A 19,940-nucleotide genomic window follows, 5' to 3' on the forward strand; every position below is an offset into this window, starting at 1 on the left:
TTCTGTGATTCACAAAAGACCAGCATTCACAGTTGTCCAAGACAGTTCCAGAGTTACTTTTAGTGAAGTCTATGATCTAACCTAACCTATCGTTTACCAGCGTACTCAAAACAAACCGCAAACTACAGTGATCACGTTTTCGCGGAAACCATACTTCTTATCTTTTGCTTGAAGTGAAGCTGCCTCCTATCGAGATCAAGAAGCCTTTGCTTGACTCCGTCGACGAAATCGAACTCTGCGCCGACCAGAGCTCGGGCGCAACAATCTTTTGAGACGCATACACCGCCATTCACAGTGGAGCCAACAACACCTTCACTGACTTCTTCCTGATGAGTGCCGTAGTTGGAGTCAAACCACCAAATGAAGAGTTCCAGTTGCCCCAAGAATCTAGAGTGAGCCTCGCGCAACTTTGATGTGTTGCAGGTTCTTACTTAAGTATAATCGAACTGGATATACCAAATATATGTCCAGCGTGCAATAAGTCTCCGCATGATTCTAATCTACTTATGTGTTTCTAAGGTTGCAGTCACTAAGTTAGAAGTGGATTTACTGCACCGGAGTGCAACCTCCTTCAAAGAACTGACCATTCATGCCGATAGCAGAACGGCGATAATAGCCTTGAGCTCATTAAGAGTGCGTTCAGGGCTTATAGAAGAATGCCTAATCTTGCTATTAATAACATCGACAGTCTTCGTGATAAGACTGGTATGCCTGCCGGGCCACAGCGGAATCGCAGGAAATTGTAAAGCTGATGAGCTGGCAAGGCACCCTAGAACCGCTGCCGGTAAAATGGGAGCAGGTCGGTGCTCCCGTATCCTATTGTGTTCTATTACTAGATAGTTGGGCTTCGTCGGAGCTTGGTCAGCGTTCTGCCACAATCGGTGCTTGCACTGTCGCAGAAGCCTTTTGACCCAAGATCGATCGCAAGAAGCCTGGTGATATCTTTGTCCTCAGTAAGCCTAGCCGTTTCCCTGGTTTTTGGGCTTTTAAAAGGCCATTGCCCTATCCGTGCTGTAAGACTGGACATATTACCAGACCCCATCTGCAGAAGCTGTGTGGAAGAAGATGAGCTGGGAACAACTCAACACTTCGTTCTTGACTGTTCCGCGTTTGGGAGATCAATACTTAAATACTTGGAAATGTATACTTTCAGACATAACATCGAACTGGCGGGAATGGAAGTTAAAAGCCTGTACAAATTATGTATTGGTTTCTAAGCGCTTTGTTAATTTATAAGTCCGAACATAGGAGTTCTAACTATATATGGCTTCACAAAGGATTACATATGTATGTCAGTCCACTTGCGATCTCTCTAGATCAGTCTTCTAACCTAACCTAAGCTAACTCAGTCTCTTTTTATGACCCAAACCCGTCGAAACAGCACGTTCGTTAGACCTTCCAATCGTTAGATGATTTTGACGACAACCAACCTGAAACTTACCACTTAACCGGGGGGGATAACAATAAAAACAGAGTCACCTCTCATTGAACAAACAGCTGTCAGACACAAATTAATTGACTAACGATGAACAAACTTGGCTTTTCACTGTTTCCTCTGAGAGTTTCTCGAAAGAATACTAAAAATAAATTTTGTTCAACTAGCTATTAAACCCTAAAAAATATTATCTTGAGTCTTTAATACTTGTTTAACAAAACGAAAAGCTCTCTTCTTCTCCACAATTCTCTCACGTTAAAATTTTATTGCGCTTTAAAATTCTTAATTCTTCATACCTCCTAAGCTCAAGAACCACGGTCCGCCGTCCTCACTGACACTCCAAGCAGGTGTGTAGTCCAAAAGAAACCGTAAGCACCATAAAAACTATAAGAAACCGAGGAACGAAAGCAAAACATAAAATAAAATATATGAAAGGTGTAAACAAATGATCAAAAGCGCTTAAGAAAGTCAACATTGTGAAGGAAAAAGTGAAAATAAAAACTATGCAAAAGAGCATGAATGTAAAGAAGATGAAAGGTTAAGGTGTAACACCTTGGGGCGTAAACAAATAAATTTACAACATCCGCAGAGAGTTTAAAGCAAGAATAAAGCGCACAAAGTAAGTGCCAGCAAAAATGACTGGATGCCGAGCTGCGCAAAGAATGTGCATATAGAAAGGATAAGGATGAAGAAAGGGTTGAAAAGAAGCATAAAGTTGAAGGGTGTGGCGAAGGGTACAGAGGAGAGTAAAGCGTAACGCTGTGGCCATCAAGTGCAGTGGGCGGAAAATATGAAAATAAGACCACGAGAAGACACAATGATGACGAGCAGGGAGTTGCTTTCTCAACTGGCGCAGCTGGTGAATAAATGTTGTGCGCTGAGAGAGTGAGGTAAGCCATTATGAGGCAACTATAGAGAAATACACAAAAGAAGAGCGGAAGGCGAAATGTTGCTACTGGCGAAAGCAGCGACATTAAATGATAGCAAAGCAGGAGCAAGCAACAGCATTATACGGAGTACAAAATTATAAATATTTGGTTAGGTTGAAGCTTGAAAAGGATTTGTGCGCAAAAGGCAAAAGTGAATCGCTTAAGTATAGTGGCATGTACTACCGTAAGGACAGGCTTAAATTAGCGAGTTTTGGTGAAATTAATGCGCGTATATGACAGCAAAGAAAAGGAGGTAAAAAGTGCAAAGGATGCTTGAAAAAATTCGAATTATTGAAGAATAAACCGGGCAGTAGGAAAACAGTGCAATAAACGCATTTTGCTTGAAATTAAAAAAATTGAAAGTCAGCAAGCAAAAAATTCCAAAAAAAATCAAGCAAAAATGTTGCGAAATTATGACGAAACGAGAATTGCAATTAGTGAGCATGCAATTTCCGGTTTGTTGCTTAAGACGTTGCAAGCGCCAATGCATGTAAGTTGCCAAGCCGGAAGTGTTTAATGAGCATGATTTTTCCAAAAAGTATTGCATGGCCTTGCATTAAGCTAAATGAGTTCTTCATTTATAGCTTCTTATGATTTTTCAGAATTTTTTCAGTCAGTTTTACTTGCCTCCGGAAATAAGCTTTCTTATATTTACACACCTTTAGGAAAAGCGGTGGGGCCGACTGATTGCCGGCTATTCAAACATGGTGGTGCAGAACTGATAAGGACCATGCATCGGCTTTTTTGTAGAATATGGTCCGACGAAAGCATGCTCTATGATAGGAGTTTAACTGTGCTCTGCTCAATTCACGTAAAAGGAGACAACACAATCTGCGCCAACTACCATGGGATAAGCCCTCTCAGCATCGCATATAAGGTTCTGTCGAGTGTATTATGTGGAAGATTATAGCGCACCGTCAAAAAACTGATTGGACCTTATCAGTGTGCCTGTAGACCTGTCAAATCAACAACCGACAAAATTTTCATCATGCGTGAAATCTTGGAAAAAACCCGTGAAAGGAAGTTCGACACACACCAGCTCTTCGTCGATTTCAAAGCTGCCTTTGACAGCACGAAAATGAGCTGTCTTTATGCCGCAATGTCTGAATACTGACGTTGAGCGGGACCAAAAGCTCCATCAGGATCGAGAAGGACCTCACCGAGCCGTTAGATACCAAACGAGGTTTCAGACAAAGCGACTCCCCATCGTGCGACTTCTTCAATCTGTTGCTGGAGAACTTAATCGAGCGGGTACAATCTTCAATAAGAGTTCACAGCTGCTGGCTTATGTCGATGATGTTGATATAATTGGACTCAACAACCGCGCCGTGAGTTCTGCTTTCTCCAGAATGAATAAGGAAACGAGCACATGGGTCTGGTAGTGAACGTGGGTAAGAGAAAATCTCCTGTCATCAAAAAAACAGTCGTCGCATTTCCGACTTGGCACCTAGATCATTGTTGACAGTCATAACTTCGAAGTCGTAGATAATTTCGTTTATCTTGGAACCAGCATTAACATCAATAACCACGTCAGCCTCGAAGTCCAATGCAGAATAACTCTTACCCAAAGGTGTTACTTCGGACTAAGGAGGCAATTGAGAAGTAAAGTTCTCTCACAACGAACAAAAACCAAACTCTAGAAGTCACTTATTATTTCGGACCTGCCATATGGTGCAGAGGAATGGACAACGACAACACCTGATCAGTCGACGATGCGAGTTTTCGAGAGGAAGGTTATCGCAGTCGATGAAACGATGAGCCTTATGAGATATATGGCGATATTGATATAGTTCAGCGAATTAAGAAACAGCGGCTGCGCTGGTTAGGTCATGTCGTTCGAATAGATGAAAACACTCCAGTTTTGTGAGTATTTCACACAGTACCCTGTACCTATCGGAGGAGGTAGCCCCGTTACTATTATCGAATAATGTCAAAAGCTCATATCATATTAACACGAAAGTCCACAATGAAATCAAGTTTCACAAACGAGTTTGACTTAACTTGATCACTTGATGCTTTCTCAAATTTACGCAACACATCAATTAAAGACTGATACGAAAGTTAACCAATCTCGCAGAAAATACAGGTCAACACAATTAACTGCGACAATTACTAAGCTTTCCTTACCAAGCGACAATTAACCGCTAAATTTTCTGCTTCGGCGCGGTAATTCGATATCCTTGTGCCTGCAGGCGCTCAAACAGCAATCTAATTGTTTGCTCTTTCAGCGCAGGCGAGAAGCGAAACAAAGTCAACTCACTCGCCAGTTTAGCGGTAAACAGCGACGATGGCCGAATTAAGCTGGTTGCGATGGTGAATGCGAACGATAACGCGTTAGCAGGAGTGACATAGTGGCCAAGACGTGGGTAATTTGAGGAAGGTGTTGAAGGATACGGGGAATGTGTGAGCTGTTGTTTGCACCAATATGCGTGAGTTTTGCTTAGATGGTCAAATGTAAAAGCAAGTGAAGGGCTGAAGGGCTTTGGAATATGGAAGAAAAACGAATTTCTGGAGGTAGAAGTAAGGACAGTTTAAAGTGGGAGCACATGCCATCGATTCCATTTCCCGACATCATTATCGTACAATCCATCTGGTGGTTTGCTGAAGTTTCGAGATGTAGAAGTTGAACAGTAACGTGAAGCGGGCACCACCCTGTAGAACCCCTTGTTTAGTTCTTCTCAGTGTTGAGTTTTTATCTCGAAATAGTACGAATGAGTGACAGCTGTTCAGGTAGTTCATAGTCCCCTTCCTCAGCTCTGGAGGGAGCGTAGATTTTTCGATGTCCTCAAGTAGCGTTATGTGATTGACTGTGTCAAAGACTTTTAACTAGTCTAATGCTACAAGGATCGTCTTCTCGCAAGATGGTTTCAGGTTAAGGCCATGAACTACCTAGGCTCAAGTGGGAGTAGCAAGGCCTCAAGTGTCTTCACTACTGGAGAGTTGTCGGAAGATAAGAGCCCCCTTTGTTGGCGGATTGCAGTAGAGGGAGCACTCTTTCGATTTTCCATACATCGGGTATTTGAAGAGTGGTCAGCGACGGGTTGTAGACCTTGGTAATCCTCAATATCAGCATGTTAATTCCATTAGAGGCAATAGACTGGGGCGATTTTGCCCTGTTGATGACACTCTGAACCTTCTCATCGGTGAAAGTAAGTGGTATGTAGTATTTTGGTATTTTTTGTGTTAAATAGCTCGCGTACTTCTTTGGGTCTGAAGAGGTATGATCATTGATTTGAGTTTCAACTCGGCCATCATGTCTCTTCGAATTAGACGAAGCCTTGGCAGTAGTCAAGGCAGACAGTCCGTTTGTCTGTCTACCCGTCTGCTTATACGTGAACTAATTCCTAAGTTCTAGAGATATTTGTCTGAAATTTGTTGCAGTTCCTTTTTTACCCAAAACCCTCAACTCCTTTAGAATCTAGTCTTACAAACCCAACATGCAAATATTCGCCTAATTGTTTGTCATTGCCACTCCCATAGTCAATTTCACTTAATCCTTTCATACGAATGCCGAAACGATTAGTAGCATCCGATTACAATTTGTATGCATTGGACTCATCAGTCAATTTGCGGCAGAGAAAACATATTATAATCACCAACAACCATTTACCAAGCAGCAGCAGTCACCAACACTTAAACAGTCCCAATGGATTTAGTCATTAAATCAATTAATCTTGTCAAGAGGATGAGTGGAGCTTAGCGAAAGAATGCGAATGCGAGCAATGTGACAGCAAATAGCAGAAGAAGATGTCAGCTGTCTAAGCCGATGATAGAAATTCAAGCCGAAATAGAATTTGAATCGAAAGGAAATCAGCATAGTGGAAATGACAGAGAAATTGATGCGTTGCTAGGCGTAAATTGGTGTGTGCGTGTTATTGCTTGTATACAGGAATGTATTTGAGTATGTATGTATGCGTGTATATGCCTATGTATGCATTTATATATCTATGTATGCAAGTATTTGTGACAAAACGCCATTAGTCGGCAGCGAAGTGGAAGTATTGAAAAGAAATCAAATCAATAGCGCTCGCATATAAGTAGGTTGCGTATACGCCATGGCGGCGCATTGTCATTGCCAAAATTGACGCAAAGCGGCGCGTTGTGACGCTAACAACAGCGGATAAAATAAATATATATGCATGGCAGCTGACGTATATGATGATTGCGGCACTAAGCGGAGTATGGGTGTGTGTGTGTGGAGAGCATGCGCTAATGCTGGGGATAAAGCAGAAAAATAAGCAAAAATGGCAAACATTTATGGCGCATTGTCACTGTGCTTGTTGTATGCACAGTGAGTGCCATAAAATTTAAGTGTATTAGCAGCAAGCATTGTTTGTGGTGGCTTGCTATTTTTTCTTTGCTTTCTTTGCTTTTTGCTTTCCTCTTTTTGTCGCCTTTCTTGCCTCTTAAACAATGTGGACTTCCTGTCGCCACATATTCATTCATTCCTCTGTCGTGCCTTGGCCACATTAAGCATATTAATACAACAAAGCATGTGTTGGTACATAATGCTCAGACAATGGCGTTACGCAAACAAAAGCCCGAATACAATGAAGGCAGGGCAATAAGAAGAAAGAAAGCGAGTATAGTGTGTGTGCTTTGTTAAGGCGCATAATGATCGTACAAAGTAGTCGAAATAATCGTGGGAGTGTGAGTGCTGGCATGCTAAGAGAATGAAAACATTGCGTTTTAATGTCAGTCGACATGTGAAAAGCAATAATAATATGAATAGAAAGCAAGCAGAGTGATTGAAGTGGACACGTACATTTTGTAAGAAAGTAGTTGTGGGTTAATTTTAGGCTACTTTGTTGAAATATTTTTTTTCCTTGGAAATATTTAATAATCTAATGAAAGTATTGAAGGTTAACAAGAAAAAACGCTAATTTTGGTTGCAACCAAGAATAGCTTTGAAGAAAGCATGGAACAATAAACACCTGCGAATATTCTTTTTTCACGAATTTTTCCTTCAACTGCTCCAAAAGGTTGCAATGACATTCAGAATTAATTGTTTTACCAGTTTGAAAGTAATCCACAAATAATATTCCCCTCACATGCCAAAAAACTGATGTCATAACCTTCTTGGTCGATATCCGGACACGAACTCGTTTCGTAGCCGAACAACCAGGTTTACACTAGCCTTTTTTTGATTCAGGATCATGGTGATAGACCCAAGTCTCGTCCATAGTGATAGGTAGTCATCCATTCTTTGAAACACAATTATTCACTAAACTGTTGGAATGAGCTGAAGGCAGGACTTTATATCATTGTCAAAGACAGAAAAAAGTCCACTCAAGAGACAAGAACGCAATTATTAAAAGCAATGCAAATCGACAACTTAAATCATATGATCTCCCATAAAAAAACTGGTGAGCTAAGAACCACTGAACAAATACTGTCTCTGAGTCGCGCTTTATTCTTCTGATGAGTTTAATATAACCAAACGCAGTCCCGAACAGAGTGTTTGATTTGCTCGCCTCCTTATCCATTCTGGAGAAAGCAGATGAGGCCAATGATATCAATACCATCGACGTACGCCAGCAGCTATACGCTCTTAGAGAAGATTTTACCTTCTCGATTCAGCTCTGCACTTCGAATTATTTTCTTCATTGAAAAAGTCATACGTTTTATATAAGTTACAGTGAAGTCGGTCACCAGTTGTCAATAATCCAGGCGCTTTCTTCTCCATTGTCGAGACTTTGAAAGACTTGAGGTTGAAGCATCTTAGAAATTTTACCTACGGCGCTCTAGAAGACATACACCAAACTAACATTAGCCGTCTCAACAAATTTGTGATAGGCGCAATATGATTTGGCGATTTGTAAGCATCTTACGATGCATTAAATGTAAGACTTTTTAGGTACAACAACCTGCTAGCATTCTATGCTTTCCAAGTGAGATCACTATTAGAATCGACCACTCAACCTAACCTAGCTATGTGTGAAGTTTAACCTACAAATGTCAGTTACAGTGTATTTGTTGGCAGTTTTTTTTTTATGACCCAAAAAGCTTGACTGGCAATTTCTGCTTTGGAAATGAGTTCAACAAAGAGTTGTTTCAAAATTTTGTATGCTCAACGGTATCAGGTCTACGAAATCGTTGAAAATGTTGCAAAATTCGCTGGAAGCACTGTAGTCCATGATAACTTATAATAAATATGTGAAAAATTGATTAAGCGTGCCTATATTGGCCCAAAAGTAAAAAATTTTAGAAATAGTGATATTTATTTATATTAAAATTCACAGTCCGGTTCAAATTTGATCAGGTGGTATATGATTGTGAACACTGTTTACGAGTTTTGTCTCCCGAAATCCATTAAAAGCTTTTAAATGCAGATTGAAAAAGGGAAGAGTGACTCTAGCAATCGATAAGGTATCTAATAGAGACCCCTATCCGAAAGAGAGTTTTGCAGTCCTGGTCAATTTTGATCATGTGATATAAGATTTTTTGCACTGCCTTAAAAGTAGTCAATTTTAAAAGCAACGATAGGTGTTTATTAGAAAATTCTCAGTCCGGGTCAAATTTGATCAGGTGATAGCTTACTAAAATCCACTAATTTGAATTTAAACTGAAACAGAGAAATTCTTACATAAATAATACTTCTAACTGACTCGGATCGTATCTATCAAGAGAAAGGGTCTCAAATAGAGACTAATAGCCCAAAGAAAGTTTTTCAGTCCGGTTCAAATTTGATCAAGTGATATACGATTTTTTTGTATTGGCTCAAAATGAGTCAATTTTGCAGCAATGACAGGTATTTTCCATAAAATTTGTAGTCCGAGTCAAATTTGATCAGGTGATATCCTACGGAAATCCATTAAAGCTTTTGAATTTAAACTGAAATAGAGAAACTCTTACATAAATCATACTTCTTCAACAGAAAGGGTCTCTAACAGAGATTTATACCTGAAAGAAAGTTTTACAGTCCGGGTCAAATTTGATCGGCGGAATATAAGATTTTTTGCCTTGGCTTAAAAGGAATCAATTTTAAAAGCAATGATAGGTGTTTACATATTAGAAAATTCGCAGTCCGGGTCAAATTTGATCAGGTGATATCCTACGGAAATCCATTAAAGCTTTTAAATCCAGTTTGAAAAAAGAGAACTTCGTACATATATCTCATTTCTAATTGGCTCGGATCGTACCTAGCAACAATTAGGATCTCTAAGAGAAACGTTTGCCTGAAAGCTAGATTTGAGGATATTAAGTTGACATTCAGTTGATTATTTCTCAGCCAGTTTTTTAAGAAATACGTTTCAAAAATACTTACTGTTGGAAATTAAGTTATTCAAAATAAAGGCAACTTACCGCCTTATATCCTGCGCGAGATTGAAATTCAATAATACCAAAAATTTACTTATACAATCAATGTTAAAGTAGGTTCCTTTAAGGCTTTTAATCATCAGCTCTCTTCATTATATTTCCATTAAAATATGAGTGATTTTTGCAATAACAATATTAGCCGCTAACTGTAATTTTCGCATCTTCATTAAAATTTAATTTTAATTACATTATAACTATCAGCAGCGATTTTTAATAAAACCGAGACGAGTTTTTAAGCTCTTAACCCCACTTTCTCATTTTTAGTTTGCGCGCTCATTAAACTTCTACTATGCTTTTGTTGACTAACGGTACGGTCAGCCAGTCAACCATTGATTTTGTTTTTGTAACTGACTTTGTTTTTGTAATTGTGAAAAATTTCCAAAGCGACAATAACAGGGCAGTTTAATTACATTCACTTGACGTGACATGACCCGCGTCGCGGCTACACAATCGCGCGGCAACGGCGTAACTTTCAGCCTGCCTGTCATTGTCAACCGTTATTATTGCCGCATACATACAACTTTTTTAGTTGCTGGCAGCACACTGATTATATTTTTCGCACTCAATATATTCCTCTATATATAGACTTTTATCTTTGCCTGCAGTTGCCAAGCGCTAGTTGACACTATGGAGAAAGAAAAACTGCCTGGCTGAGTGTTGGGTTGCGTTCGTCCTTCAATTATCTACGCGCTTAATGGGAAATTCATAAAAAAAGGTTATGAGTTTCTGGCCACACTATTTTAATGAACTTTTATTTTAATTTCCGTCATTAAACACTTTCTCCGCTTTTCACTCTTTCTCGCTGGGTATGTGTGTGTATTTGTGGCATGTCGCTGACGGCAAATTTTAATCCTCGCTGAAGACACTGCGCACAAAATAAAATTTTTACAATTTTTCCTTGGACCCGACTGTGACAACCCTCACCCAACTGTGTCAACGCCGCCTTCTTCCTTTTCATTTTAACTGTCTTCCTCTCGCATTTTGTATGCAGTTTGTCAAAGTGTCTGTCTGTCTGTCAGTTAAATAGTTGGTTAGTTGCTTGGATTGTTGCCCAACGAAGCTCATAATTGCCCCAGCTCACTATCGGTTGCATTTAACACTATTTGCCGTTGTTGTTTGTGTAAAAAATATATAATTATGTAGAAGGCAGAACGGGTGTGCTCAGCATCAATTTATGGAGACGCAATAAATGAGATTAAAAATACAAGGACGCAGCGAATAAATATACATACATATAAAATATATCTTGAAGGATTCTTCTTCTTTACTGGCGTAGACACCGCTTACGCGATTATAGCCGAGTTAACAACAGCGCGCCAGTCGTTTCTTCTTTTCGCTACGTGGCGCCAATTGGATATTCCAAGCGAAGCCAGGTCCTTATCCACTTGGTCCCTCCAACGGAGTGGAGGTCTTCCTCTTCCTCTGCTTCCCCCAGCGGGTGCTGCGTCGAATACTTTCAGAGCTGGAGTGTTTTCGTCTATCGGAATAACATGACCTAGCCAGCGTAGCCGCTGTCTTTTAATTCGCTGAACTATGTCAATGTCGTCGTATATCTCGTACAGCTCATCGTTTCATCGAATGCGATATTCGCCGTGACCAATGCGCAAAGGACCATAAATCTTTCGCAGAACCTTTCTCTCGAAAACTCGTAACGTCGACTCATCGGTTGTTTCCAACGTCCAAGCCTCTGGACCAAAAACCAGAACGGAATTAATGAGTGAATTGTAGAATTTGTACTTTGTTCGGAGAAAACTTTATTTCTCAATTGTCTACTCAGTCCGAAGTAGCAACTGTTAGCGAGAGTTATTCTGCGTTACATTTCAAGGCTGACGTTTTTGTTGGTTTTAATGCCGATTCCAAGAAAGACGAAGTTATCTCGACTTCAGTGTTACGACTGTCAACAGTGATGTCGAGAATGCGACGACTGTTTGCTTGAAGACAGGAGATATTTCGTCTTGCCTTCATTCACTACCAGACCCATTTGTTCTATTATCAGTTCTTCTCCATCGCATTTGAAGATCTTAGCCGGCAAGAAATTGTTTTTCAGACCAGTAATTGCCATCGTCATCGATTGGGGAATTGTGTTCACCATCTCCTGGTGTTAAACTTTCATTAGACTTGTAAGGATTTCTACTGATAACTTGGACCACTGCCCCGAGGGACTTAGTCGTAGCGTCACTTTCCTTCGAGAGATAGGTGAGTTGAGTGATGCCACTGGAAAAGTGGCGTAGAGAGCTTTTTCATGTATGGATGGAAGCTCTAGAAGAAATCTGTAGGAAATCTTAATCAAATTTTGTTTCAAACGGCCAGACCAAAGTAGTGTCTTTCAAGCAGAAGTGGCAGCCAATGATGGTAACATAGTCAGGTAGGCATCAAATTTGATAAAAAGGCTGCTAAAAATAAAATCGTGAAATAAGTAAACTAATAATCAAATTCCATCAGTTTGGCAATGAACAGGGTTGTCTTTATGCATTCGGGCGCTCGATTTATGAGCTTCGCGCGTGCTCATCAACCCTCTGACTCAATCTGCTATCGCGTAACATGCATTACATCGCCGCAAAGATAGGCGTCCTGACTGGACACTGTCCCCTTCCCAACCATGCGGTTAGCTAAAGATTTTGGAGGACGCAACTAACAAATGTTGCAATGAAGAAACTGAGGTGGACTAAGGCAGAAGTATCTTACTTGCCAAGCTTTTTAGGAACCCAGCGTATTGACTGGCATAAATATTCGTTGCCTGACTGGAACCACTCCACCAATCTTCCCCCCAAGCTTTGTTCCATCCACAAAGAAGCTCTCTACCCCTCTCCACCAACAGCCTCTTTCCACCCACAACTCTCTCGTCGGTATATGATAAGAAAGAGCCGGCAGAGTTCGGTTTGAGAACTCCATAATCCAAGTGATCCGCTTTCCATATTCGGTAAGATATCCCACTAAGTAAAGAGTGTTCGAGAGAAAAGTTTTGTCCAAAATTTATGGTCTTTTGCGCATTGGCAACGGCGAGTACTGCAGGCGATGGGACGATGTGCTGTATGAGTTATACGGTGACATTGGCCATAGTTCAGCGATTCAAGGAACCGCTGTGCTGACTTGGTCCTGTTGTCCGGATTTAAGGAAACACCCCAGTTTTGAAGCTTTTCGATTCAGTACACGCCGGTGGAATCAGAAGAAGGTGAAGACCACCACAAATATTCCATAACAGACCGACCCACTTGTTACTTCGCTGTTTTTTTTTTTTGTTTTTTTCGCACTTTTTCAAACATTTCGCAATTGAGCCATTCTTTTTGGCCACTCAGCATGTTTTAATTAAAATAACTTAAGCGATTGTTGTTGCTTTGTGTTGTTGTACTTTCTTTTTTGAACATTTTAAGTAGCAGCAATTGCGAAATTGTATCTCAAAACTTGCGAAAATGTTGCAACAAATGCTTAATGCAAATATATTTTTGTTGCTTTTTCATTGCAGGAGCCAAGGATTGTTGAAAACATTTGGTGATGCCAGCAAAAGCGTGAGAGTGTAAGGACAAATGATAAGGCAGGCAAGGAACGCGGAAAGGCCCCAACAACACAAACGAAAAATTGGAACAAAAACTATGTTGCAACAACAGCAAAAAATGTAGTAAAATGATTGCGAGAGAGACAAAGTGAAGCAAGAATTTAACAGTCAGGAAGAGAAACAGGAAAGTCACGCCTGAATAACAACAATAACAGCGCAGCGTATAGCAAAAGTAAGGCAGATAACAACAACTACAAAAACATTGACGCACACGTTGAAGGCGGCGAGTAAGTCAGTCAACACAACAGATTACGTGCAACGCTGACAACAGGAAGTGTTGACGGCAGCCGGCAATGGCGACGACGCCGGTGCACCCGCCGCAGCCGCGCTGCTACGAGTGTAGCTGGCGGCGACGGCTGAGCACCGTGGAGGTATGGACGGCATGAACGGCATTAAAGTGTAATTAAACAAAAGTTGCTGATGCCGGGCGAAAGTAATGTAAATACAACAACAACAAATAGCATTGCAACAAAGATTACCGTTAACTGCTGTGAGGCAAACGCGAACAATGCCTGCAACGATTGCATGCCGTGCTGCAACAGCAACAACATAAACACAGCCAAGACAATGCTGACACACATTATTGCACGCACACATATACATACATACAAGCAGACACACACAAACACGCCGATGCGTGTAATGAAATGTTGTTGTTGCCTGAGTTGAGTTGTTGCAGTGACAGTGTGAAGGATGTGTTTAAATTGGGGCGGGCGAGACAACGCTGTTGGCACTTTGCCAACAATGTCAAGTCACTAGCAGACACCAAAAACAACAATAACACAATAAACCAAATATAAAAACAAAAAACTCTAAAGTAATAAAAATAACGGTGAACTTACAAAAACACACCGCGTTGGCGCCTGAGTGCTCAATTGTGTTGCGGTTGTGTGGGTGTTGGCGAAATTAAGCGAAGTGTGGACATAAACACTTCCGGCTGGCTTCTAACGGCATTAGCGCGTCGCGAAGAGTGACAGCTGAAACAGCTGAAGCCACACGTGTCCATCCTGTAGTCGGTGGTGGAGAAAGCGGTGTCTGAATCGTGTGATAGAGTGTTAGAGAGTGTCAATCAATGAAAAATATAATAAAGTTATGTGATAATTATAAAGCGAAGGAATGAGTGTAGTCGGAATATGATTACGAGTAATTCGTAAAATAATTACTGAAAATTATTATCGATAAAGAGATCGCATCGTAATGATAGTCTAAACTGAAACCGAAACTTCGAAACAGCAGGAAATATTTAAGACCTTATAAAATGTTTACAAGGAACATTCCAAAGTCAACAGGACTTAAAAAAACAGAACAAATGGTTTTTTTCGGCAAAATCAATTTATTTTATTCAAAATAGTCTCCTTCTGCTTCGATGCAGCTTTTTTTATGGTCCAAAAGCATGTCGAACGAGTGTTTTAGCTCGTTGGTATGGCCGCCAGTACGCCGGTGAGATCCTTTTGAATGGCCTCTACCTCTGTATAACGCTTCCCTTTCATGGGCAAATGCATTTTTCCGATAAGTAAGAAGTCGCACGATGCCAAAACATGTGAATATGGGGAGTGATTAATGGTTAAAATGTGATTTTTGGTCAAATAATCGTCCTTCGAATGTTGGAGTCTGAGCAATTTTTGGTCGTCAGTCAATTTGTGCGGAACAAACCGTGCACACACCTTTCGTAAGTCCAAATGTTCGGTAAAAATGCAATAAATCGTTGTTTTGGAGATGTTCAATTCCATTTCCATGAATGGGTCAATGACGATTTCGACTGATTTTTGATGAATTCACGCACAGTTTCGATTGAATTTCGAACCATGATTGGACAATTGAGTTCACCATCTCTTGGTGTTATGTTTTCACTGCCATTCAGCAGGCTGAAGAAGTGTTCTCTCCATAATTTCGTAGAATTTTCGACCCCTGTTGGCCAGCTGGTCATGCTCTTCGTACTCATGCATTTCAGCCGCCCTTTTTTTGTGGTCGATCGTAACGCTGCGAGGTAGGCAGTTTGCTTTCTTTCCACTGCGACACGGCACTCCTCGTCGTACCAGCTGTTCTTTTGGATTTTCTAAAAGGCAATAGTTTCGTCAGTTCCTTTATACCCAGTTGTTGATGAGCGCTCTCAGAGAGCAGGAGTGCAAGTCGAGTAGAGAATCGTTTATTACAACTTCTCGACGTCGAACCTTCCTTGTATTTGTTGACGTGCGCTGTTGCTGCACAGAGGCGGGTGTGAATCTTCGCCTAAACAAGATAGTGGCCTGAGTCAATGGTTGGAGCTCGGAGCATACGCGTCTCTAAATGACCGATCTTGTTAGTGGTTTTTCGATCCAGAGACATCCAAGTGGCTTGATGAATTTTGCTATGCCACAGGTAACCATATTTCCGGCCCGGCAAATGTTTCATCTTGGAGACTGAATTTATTGACCGTTGTGCCAAAGATACCTTCTTTGCCCACCTTGGCGTTAAAGTCGCCAAGTACGATTTTGAAATCGTTAACCATATGTAATCGTTTCTGGCCACTCTCAAGTGACTTGTGCTCACAGGACTTTCCTCACTTCTACACATAGATTCATCCTTCTAAAATAACCAGGTAAAAGGTGATATCGAGTACATAGTGGTGAATCGAACACACAATTGGTATAAATCACTTGGTCGAATATAACCCAACAGCGATATAATAGCAATTTGTTCACCCACTTTAATGAGGTGTCCATACGTTTTTTATTTTTTCTGAATCGAAGCTGTTAATGCTCTCGTTGTTCTCACATAAAAACTTTCCATAAAAGAGCTTAGTTTCAACATAGCGACTTGGTGAGTGGCGAATCGAAGATGGTATTATATCTAATTATTTTAATTTTTTCATATAAGTGAGATATTTCTTGAAGATAATTACTCTGTAAGTTTACTTGAGAACAGCAAATTCGCTGAGCCATCTATGAAGAATGTAAAATTATAGTAGACATCTTACTGCCCAAGTCCAAATGTTATCTGATTAACAAACATATACTAAATACTAAATATACCTACTGTATAACTTTAAAAGAAACTTTCTATAAAATATTTATGTATACCAGTTTTCTCTCACGAGAGATGGCTGAGTAGTATTCATATGAAACTTAACTTAATTTCTCTGATTATAGTTCTGAAATCGCACAATGAATCGAAAAATCACATACTAACCTAACGAAAACTCCAGAAAATTGAACAGAAAATTTAACAAAACTACAACAAAAACAAACAAACTAACTGAAAACGCATCGTTCGCCCGCCGCACGCCGTGTAACCAGCATAAATGTTCCCGTGGCGGCGACGACGGCGGTGCGTACAACAAATGCAACAAACACGTCTGTTATTGCAATTAAAATGTCGGACGTTGAAAGAGCGCGCAACGCAACGAAGACAACAACAGCAAACAACACAGCGTCGACAACAGCAACAGCCAAAGCAACAACAACAACAATAGAACGCAACACAGCGAACAGTGAACAACTGCCGTACAAGCACTGCTCAACAACAACAGCAACACCGGGCGCAGCAGCAGCCGCAGCGGTGAAACTGCAACACCAACAACTCTATCACAATCAACTTTATCACCAGCAGCAACAACAACAAAGCTATAGCAAGCCAACGTCACACTATAATTACAATAACACCACAAGTGTTGCACAACAACAGCCGCAATATCAATTGATCACCAGCACCGGTGGCGAGTTTGGCGGCGCTGCTGACGACACATCCATCTTTGGCAGCTGCTTTGGTCTCTTGCTGAAGGTACTCTTCTCTCCGCCCGGTCTGGTGGCACTAGTGGTCGGCTACTCGATGCTCGGTGCTTGCATATTTCCATTACTCGAGGCACCACAGGACATTAATACGTCGGCGGCGATTGCGAAGAGCAGAGAGGAGTGTCTGCGTGAGCTGTGGATTATAACGGGTGAGTAGATGTTGGAATAGTTTAATTAGAGAAACCGTAAGAGCTCTTCTGGTTTTTGACATGTTGTTTAACTTCAAGACAAATCTATTGGAGAACCCGGAATCCAGGCTCTTTTAGATCTTTTGACTATACCAAACATCGCATGAAGAACTCATCCTGCCATTGATGATTGGTTTTCATATCCAAAATTAATCATTTTGTTATAATGTTTTAGGATTAGGAACATTGCGTTGACATCAGTCAGTTGCAGTTTCTAAGATACTGTCATAATGCCACTATTTTCAAAACCCTCGTCTCTCTTGGGAAAAAAACTGTAACGGTCGATTTTAATAAGATTTCCTGAGACAAATTTTTCACCAGCGAAAACATTCGCAATACAAAGAATCTGTTAGGAATTAGTTGGAGGCAAGTCCGGACGTTAAAATAGATGCATAAAGACCTTTCAACCAAGCTCTGGAGATACTGGTGTCTTTTTATCGATGTGTGTGTCTGAGCGTTGACCTGACGGAGGACAGTTTCCCTTCCATTGGTCAAAGCTGACCATTTCTGGCCGATTGCTTCCTTCAAACAGTACAATTGTTGACAGCAAAGCTTCAAGTAATGTAAAGAGTTTGGCTGTAGGTGCGGAGCTCTTAGTAAATGATTCTCTGACAGTTGCCCCAAACACACAGAAACAGCTTCCTAACAGTCAATTCTGGTTGACCACGGCCTGCGCTAGCTCATCGCAATTCGCACATGTATACTTTCGTTTGTAGTTGTCATATGTGACTAATTTTCATTACCAGTAACCAGATGCAGAGAAAGATTGAATTTGTTGCGTGTGAGTACATCCTGGACACTGGAGTAAAGAATGGTCCTTTATAGGTAAATATACTACAGTGTCAGAAAGTGTGATATTACTTTGTTATGAAGTCAAAGTAATATAAGTACCAAAGGCGACTGAAAGTTTTCATACAAGTCGACTTAGTTTTTCTTCATTCCTCAAAAAACTTTAGAAAGATTAATAGAAATAGCCATAAGAAGCAAATTACCTAGTCTTATGGTTTCATAAAAATGATTGGTGGAATGACTTAATCTCTTTATGGATCTGACATCTTCTTTCACAATACATCTGTAATGAGTTCCGGAACATAGTAATATATAATATTGTAGTAATATACCTCGCAACTGTGAAGTAGCAGAACTAGCCAAAACAGGCTACAATTAGATTCTAGAGAAGAGTGAATTTATATGCCTAAATATGAGTATATAGCAGCTGAATCTCATTGAAGCCAATCTCTAACTTTCTCAAGAAGTAACAAAACGCGACATGAATGAAATATGGGCCGCCCATACCGACTATTAAAGTACCAAAGAAAAGACACAGGAACTCTAGCAGGAGTTGTTGCAGGTCACCGACTATTGGTGACTACTGTAGCAGCCGTTAAAAGGTACAAGTAGATGAGCCTATAAAACGTCTTAGAGGCATGTGCAAGGCTTTTTATAGAAAATTAATCGGAATTATATGTTCTGTGTTTCCTGACGATTCTCTGAAGTTTCACAGATAAAAATTGTTGAATTGATGACCTTCATAAGAAGCACGGGAGGATTGTGGCGTCTCTTACTCATACAATAGAGTGATGAGATTTTAGTTCCCGTGCTTTCAGAATGGCTCTTCCGAAAGCGTAGGCGTGTCGTTGGACACCCATTCCACTTACTATCTTTATTGACAGTTCAATTATAGATCTCTTTTGGTATATGCGATATACATTGTGACAAAAAAGGACTCAGAAATTATAATTAAATTCCCTGGGTAAATGATTTTTCAAAATATTTTGCTAAGTTTGTGGAACTGTCCTTAATTTTTATGACAAATATGAACGCGATCTGTCAGCGAGTGTTTACAGCAGCTGTTTAAGTCGGTATACCTCTATAGTGTGTTGTGATTTTTAAAATGGATAAAAATACGGAACAAAAACTTGTCTCAAGTTTTGTAATTCTAACCAAATTTGATGCGTGTATTCATTGCGAATGCTGGAAAAGGCTTAGATTCTTTTAGTTTTATTAAAAACCCAAGACTACGAGTGGTACAAAGCCTTCAAAGACGGTCGGGAGATCGTTGAAAACATGCCTCGTCGACGTCATTCGAACTTATCAATAATTAAAATATTAACAAGTAAGGAAGGGCTAAGTTCGGGTGTCACCGAACATTTTATACTCTCGCATTATAAAGTGATAATCGAGATTTCATTATCCGTCATTTCCATATTTTTTTATTTTGTTTCCTAATGTATACTATATATTGTATCATACAGAGAAGGCATCAGATGGAATTCAAAATAGCCTTATGTTGGAAGAAGGCGTGGTTGTGAACCGATTTCGCCCATATTTCGTACATGTCATCAGGGTGTTAAGAGAATTCCATTGAAATCGGTCCAGTAGTTCCTGAGATATGGTTTTTGGTCCATAAGTGGGCGACGCCACGCCCATTTTAATTTAAAAAAAAGGCTGGGTGCAGCTCTGCCATTTCTTCCGTAAACTTTAGTGTTTCTGACGTTTTTTGTTAGTCGGTTAACGCACTTTTAGTGATTTTCAACATAACCTTTGTATGGGAGGTGGGCGTGGTCATTATCCGATTTCTTCCATTTTTGAACTGTATATGGAAATACCTGAAGGAAACGACTCTATAGAGTTTGGTTGACATAGCTATAATAGTTTCCGAGATATGTACAAAAACCTTAATAGGGGGCGGGGCCAAGCCCACTTTTCCAAAAAAAATTATGTCCAGATATGCCCCTTCCTAAT

At 40.3% G+C, this 19,940-nt stretch overlaps 1 protein-coding gene across 2 annotated transcripts in view; it reads left to right on the forward strand.

The window, feature by feature from the left end:
- The window catches only part of LOC105233244 (uncharacterized), a 217,744-nt gene that overhangs the window by 126,306 nt on the left and 71,498 nt on the right, over nt 1-19,940 (forward strand). For both annotated transcript variants that reach the window (XM_049451540.1, XM_049451539.1), the window contains exon 2: nt 16,366-17,156. In XM_049451540.1, coding sequence (XP_049307497.1) covers nt 16,589-17,156 — 568 coding nt within the window. In that variant the 5' untranslated portion in view covers nt 16,366-16,588. The remainder of the gene's footprint in view (nt 1-16,365; nt 17,157-19,940) is intronic.

This window comes from Bactrocera dorsalis, chromosome 3 (assembly GCF_023373825.1).
Source record: "Bactrocera dorsalis isolate Fly_Bdor chromosome 3, ASM2337382v1, whole genome shotgun sequence".
Classification (NCBI taxonomy): domain Eukaryota; kingdom Metazoa; phylum Arthropoda; class Insecta; order Diptera; family Tephritidae; genus Bactrocera; species Bactrocera dorsalis.